The 6,210-nt window shown below is 44.7% G+C and overlaps 1 protein-coding gene across 1 annotated transcript; it reads right to left on the reverse strand.

Moving 5' to 3' along the window:
- Window positions 1-705: 705 nt before the first annotated feature.
- On the reverse strand, window positions 706-5,787 carry BBBOND_0006010 (hypothetical protein, conserved; the record flags this gene model as incomplete). The annotated part of the gene is made up of 1 exon (XM_012915427.1): window positions 706-5,787. The coding sequence occupies one exon, from the start codon at window positions 5,785-5,787 to the stop codon at window positions 706-708; it is 5,082 nt and encodes a 1,693-aa protein (XP_012770881.1).
- Between the last annotated feature and the right edge of the window lie 423 nt (window positions 5,788-6,210).

A 6,210-nucleotide genomic window follows, 5' to 3' on the forward strand; every position in this document is an offset into this window, starting at 1 on the left:
AAAGCGAGTCCTTACATTTGCTGGGTGCAGCTTACCACTTTGCCTGGGTGCTATCTTAGCACTTTGCCTGGGTGCTACCTCGACACTTTGCCTGGTCGCTAGCTTAGCACTTTGCCTGGCTGCTACTTTAGCACTTTGCCTGAGTGCTTGCTTAGCACTTTCCCTGGTTGCCAGCTTAGCACTTTCCCTGGTTGCTTGCTTAGCACTTTGCCTGTGTGCTTGCTTAGCACTTTGCCTGGTTGCTAGCTTAGCACTTTGCCTGGGTGCTAGGTTAGCACTTAGCTTGCTCGCTAGGTCAGCACTTTGCCTGGTTGCTTGCTCAGCACTTTGCCTGGTTGCCAGCTCAGCACTTTGCCTGGTTGCTAGGTTACCACTTTGCCTGGGTGCTAGCTCAGCACTTTGCCTGGGTGGTAGCTTAACACGTTACCTTGTCTATCAGTCATAACCTAATCTAGGTGCTATTTACTTCACAGGTTGCCGCTAGAGTAATTCGAGACATTAGACCACGTTTGTCAGTTAGGTGAGTAGGTGATATGCTAGGTGAGTGTAGATAGTAACAACGTGACTACGATTATGGTTGTAGGTACGATATCTTGGCAAGCCTTCCGACTTGCGCCGCCGCCAACAGTGATTGCGCCGTTATCTTGTGCGACGACGGTATCCTCAGGTGTGAGCGTATGTGGAGCACATCCAGTCTGCCAACCATCACGCAGATGAGGTAGAAGAGGGACAGTGACCAAAGAGGGAGGACCAAGTAGAAGAATGGTAGGCGGATTTGCCAAGGAAGTCGTCGCATTTGGTCAAGAGGTTTCCGAAACGTATGGAAGTCAACACGTTCTGCAGCTGCTTTGTAAAGTCGTGGCAATATCGTCGATGATGCTGTTCTAGCAATTTCATTGAATCTCCGAAGGTGAAACCATATCCGTAGAATGCGCCCAGCACGCCGCGACAACGTACGAGTGCGTTGCATTTGCAGTTGTAGTCGACACCGTGTTTTCCCGGTTTACATGTATCGCCTATCAGGCAACTACGGCATCCCCAGTATTGGCAGGAGATAGCACAGAATGCGTCAAGTAACGATTTCAGATATTGATAAAACGTCCAAGGAAGGTAAAGTGCCCATGATAGATAGAGCCCAGAATGTTTGATGGCGAGACAACTATACGCATCAGAGGACAACGAATATAGGTATGGGCCACAGTAAACATTCCGATTAGGATAGACACAAGATTTGTCTGTACAGAGAGTGTAGAGATCGGCATTTGTTGCATCGGGGTGCGGGTTAGCATTATGGTTCTTGTTGCTGTTATATGCATCACGCAAGGCACTTGTGAAGCTGGACGCATTCTCATACAGCTTGATAGACTGCTTATCAATGGATTCTTCAAACGATTCACGTAATGTTTTCACGTCACTCTTTCTCTTGGTTGTAGTAGCGTTAATACCGGCAGCCAGCGTTAACACAAAACTAAAGTGCTCTGATAGCGTCGACGGTGGTTTAGGATCGAGGGCAAATAGACATGAGAGCCCATCGAAATTGAGGAATATATCAATAATTCGACAGAGATCAGCACCCGTTTTCGTTGACCCGGAGAATCCCCTGAACCCAAGCGGTGTCAAACAAGGCATGCCAGGTGAGCTCTTTGGACACGTGTTACACGTTGACTTACAGCCTATGGAGGAGAGGTCATGTGGCAAGTGACCAGTCAGAGAGTCGTATAGATATGACATTAATGGCGACGTAGGTTGGCAATTTGGTTGACAATTTACCTTGCATTTTGGTTGGCACTCAGCTTTGTCGGTTGAATGCTTTTCACATGGCGAGTTGGATGCCTTCACACTTTTGCCGTACAGGCACTCGCTCCAACCGTGATATTTAGCACCGAGTCTGCATTTTTGTTGCAAAAATCGTAGACATTGGAGTACTCTACGCAGCAAATCGACGATCATCTGCAAGCAATCGTCCCCCGTTTTGGGGTATTTGAATTTAAATGAGTTGTTGCAAAACTCGCTGCCATAGATGGTTTGGGCGTCACCGTGGCCGGCGATAGCTGTAACGATATCGTAAGACATTGAGCAGATATGGGCAAGAGCCTTGTCGACACGTTCGTATGTTATGTCGCTTGGGTAAGCCGGTATTGATAGCGATCCTTCATCAACCGCTGTGAACTCAAGACCGTCGAGCACCTGCGCCTTATGCTTATCTTTGTCGGTCAGCACGTCAGTGATGCTGTCACGCAAGAGGGTCGAATACACTCCGCTATATGGAAGCCCGGAGAACCATACGAGGGCATCATATACGCTGCTTGGCACTTTGGTTGATGACGCAGTGGGTATGTGACACACCTCATTGTACTTATCTGTGTGATAGAGAATGCATTCGAGTAGGTCGAAGAGATTGAATTGACTGGGTTTCTTGGTTTTATTAGATTTGCAGGTTTTGAGATGTTTGGCTATTTCAGTATCGATGTAGTCTGTTTCGAGTAGTTTATCATGAATGGTCTTACCGCTGAGCTTGTCAGATGGGTGCTTCAATTCGCCGTCTTTCGATACCTCATCAGTGGCGACTTGAAATCCGCAGCGGACCAAAAATGTGCCGAGTGAATTTTCGCCGCGTTTGTCATTCTTACACCATTGTCTACTATTCCAGCCGCCGCCGGCCATGCACCCTTTATTCAAGCTGTTAAGACTGTCATGAAGAGTATATAAAATGGTGGCAAAGACTTTGACATATTTGGACGCGTGGCTTTCGTCGTATATTTGGCCAGAGTACCTGCTGACGTAGGCCTTTTGGAACTCAGTGACAATAGTAGTGAAGCCACTTCGCACGGCCACGAGGATGAAAGGGTTCTTCCCTTCACCATACGTCGACGGTTTGAATTCACTAACCTTAGTTTCAAGTGGATCCAGGTTTGTCAAGAATTCATGGTCGAAGTGTCCACGTTCTGCGAGCATAGCGAGCACCTTGCGGAGGGCTTCCTTGGCAGGCGTAATGATTTTGTAATCGGACGTGAAATCTTTCTGCTTCTCTAAGCTGCCAAAAAAGGCCTTCACAGCAGTATTGAATTTTTCAGCGCCCTGACTGAGCGGAGATTTTTGTTTAGGGGAGTGCGTCTCCGAAATCTTATCAATGCCCTGAATCACTTGTTCGCCTGTCAGAAAGTGCGTTTCCAACCTCAACATAAACCCATTCAGCCCGGTGTTCAGATCATTGTGTATCTTGGCCGACAATCCATTTAATTCGCCGTTAACTTTTCCTGTAAACTTCTCGAGCAGGGACTTGGTTGAGCAGACGAACCGTTTCTGAATTAGGGTGGTGAGTTTCACGGTGGCTGCTTCCACTTCTTGTCTGACGTTGTTCTCGAGTTTTTCGATGGTTTCTTGGCATGCTCGGGTGGCAAAAGCATCCAAGCCATGAACGAATGTAATGGTACTTTTCAAATCCTTGCTCCGCAATTCGCTAAGTTGGCGGTGGATGTGTTGAAGAGTGTCTTTGGCTGGCGTACCGCGTTCCGTTTTGCCAATATCCCTCTTGAGCTTTTGCAAATTCTGCTTGATAGCATTACCGCTAGCGCTTAAGGCGTCTAGTAACTCAGAAAGGTACTTCGGAAGCTCAGTAGAGAGAGTATGAAGCGAGCTCTTGACATAGTCCACGTTTATGTCAGTAGCATGGGTTTTTATTTCATTAACTGTACTTTTTAAAGATTCGTTTGCTAAACTAAACAGATTCATCATACTCTTAACGTTGATTTGTTGTGGATCGCTAACTGTATCCATCTCGAATTTTCCTAGCACTTCGTTAATTGCAGCGCTGGCTCCATCTGTTATCTGCTTTTTAGCAGCAAAGTCGAACGTTTCAACAGCTTTCTTAAGTCCCCCAACTCCGCCACTTCCATCAACTGCCTTAGTCAGCTCTTCGATGAGTTTGGCAAGAGAACCCTCATCAGGATTTTCCACACCTCCAGTCTGACCGTATACTGTCGTTTTCAGCTCTATTAGAGCATTATATTTTGCAACGGCAGTAGTCAAGCTAGGATCGTCTCTTATTTTAGCAATCTCTTCTTTTGCCGGATGAAACTCTGTTTTGAGTTTTTCGCCCAGCGCATTTATTGCGCCAGCTGCCTTGTCGACAGCCTCTTTTAGATTTTTCACAGTAGATGGCGTTCCAGATGTTACTTCGTCATAGTGTTCCGTTATAGCACGCATTCCACTATTCAACTCTTCTACAAGCTCCATTATACTTCCGGCTGTCGACGGTTGAACATTTAACATACTACTGATACGTTGTAAAATACCGACATAGCTCTCAAGTTTTCTTGATTTTGGTGATAAAGCATTTTGGAATTTTTGTAGATTTGCTTTTTCAAGCGCTTCCGCAAAATCATAAAATTTTTGTTTAAACGCTTTAATGTACAAAGAACCAAGGCTCGCAGAATTTTCTGTGATTCGGCCGATTACTGCTGTGAGCTCATTTTTAGACTCAGTTAAAGACTGGAACTGCTTACCTACCAGACCTTTGACTACGCCATTCACCGCACTGCTGCTTCTCACATCATTTAACATCTTACTAATATCATCCCTCAACGCCTGCAACCCAATACGTACATTGACCTCAAGGCTGTCTGCTTGCTCAGTAACTTGCTGCGCCAGACTTTCAAGTTTTCTTTTTACACCATTAATATTTGTTTCGAGATCCTTTCTCCGCCTTTCCAACTGCTCTCCAACTCGTTTGATAGAATTTTGTTGATTCTTTCCAATTCCTTTTTGTACAATTCCTTCAGCCTCGTATATCGTTGTATCAACAATTTTGTCGGACGCATCTATCCATTTCTTCAACTCCTCCACATACTCTTCCAGCTTAGTGTCGATAGCGTTAAGTTGTTTCCAAATATCTTTCGCCAGTCTTTTGAATTGCTCTACAAGATATTTTACTTCCCTATTAATATGCTTGTTCATTTGTGTGTGAAGCGATTGGAGAGTTTCGGTGATGATTCTGTTTGTTACTTCGAAGTCCTCACTTTCCTTATTCGACAGCTCATTGAGCCGCTGACTCTCATGGCTCACAGCCTTCAAAGCGTTCCTCACGCATTCCTGTAATCTGGGATTTAAGTCGTCGATTGCTTTTCTTATTTCTTCTTTTTTACCGGTATTTAGAGCTTCATTGAACTCTGTTGCAAATTGTTTACATTCAAGCAGTTTACTTTTAATTAACTCTACAGCCTGCATCAAGGCATCATTAGTGACTGCATTTTCGTTCGGCAAAATGCTTTTTACTGCGTTTACAATGTTTTTATCAATTTGCTTTTGAAGATTTTTAATGGGTTTTTTAATTTCATCATTCGACCTCTTCACCCTCTCATTATACCTCCCCACCCCTTCGACCACACTTCCAATCGCAACACTAAAACCTTTTTTACCGGCGTGTTTATTGGTGTTAAGAGTGTTAATTGCATCTGTAATTGTCTCTTTATGCTGCCCTAAATGCTCTTTGATGTTGCTGAGAACACCACACAAAAACGCCATCACCCCGTCACTCAGCCTGTCCAAGTCAGAGTACACAATCCCCTCGCCAGTGTAGCCTTTCGTAGCAGAGTTGAAGCCGAGGAAGGTTTCGAGGCCGGCACAAAGATTCTCTAACAGCTTTTGACAACTGTTTTGGTCAGTCAATCCTTCAAGATTTTTTTGGAGATTTTTAACCTGCTTCAACTTGGACTCAATGTCCTCCAAAGCTTTTTTAGTAGCAGAGTCCTGATTACGGGAGTGGGAAGCAATGCATTTATTTTTCATTTCATTGAGTTGTTCCTCAGTAAAACCATTTTTTGAAGGATTTGAATTTTTAGCATCCTTAGCATTCTTAATCAGCCTATCATAATACTGGCAAGTGGACTCATTTCCCTTATACTTAACAGGGCATTCAAGTTTATTTTTTTCGGCTTGGAGGGACTTAGTAGCCTTTTCAATAGCCTCCTCAATCAACTTTTTCAAAGCTTGAGACAACTCATCAAGACCCTTGTTATCACCATTCCCATGCCTAACCTGGATCAACCAGTCGATGGACTCAGTCAGAAGGGAAGGGAAAGGTGACCAAGCACAAGTTATTATTGTGGTCTAAAGAGGTCATAGCGGTATTATGGCGAGGTAATTCGGTGGATGTAGAGTGGATAAAGGGGCGATGTAGAGTGGGTAAAGGAGCGATTTAGAGTGGATAAG

The sequence above is a fragment of the Babesia bigemina genome, scaffold Bbigscaff_76929, assembly GCF_000981445.1.
Source record: "Babesia bigemina genome assembly Bbig001, scaffold Bbigscaff_76929".
NCBI lineage: Eukaryota > Apicomplexa > Aconoidasida > Piroplasmida > Babesiidae > Babesia > Babesia bigemina.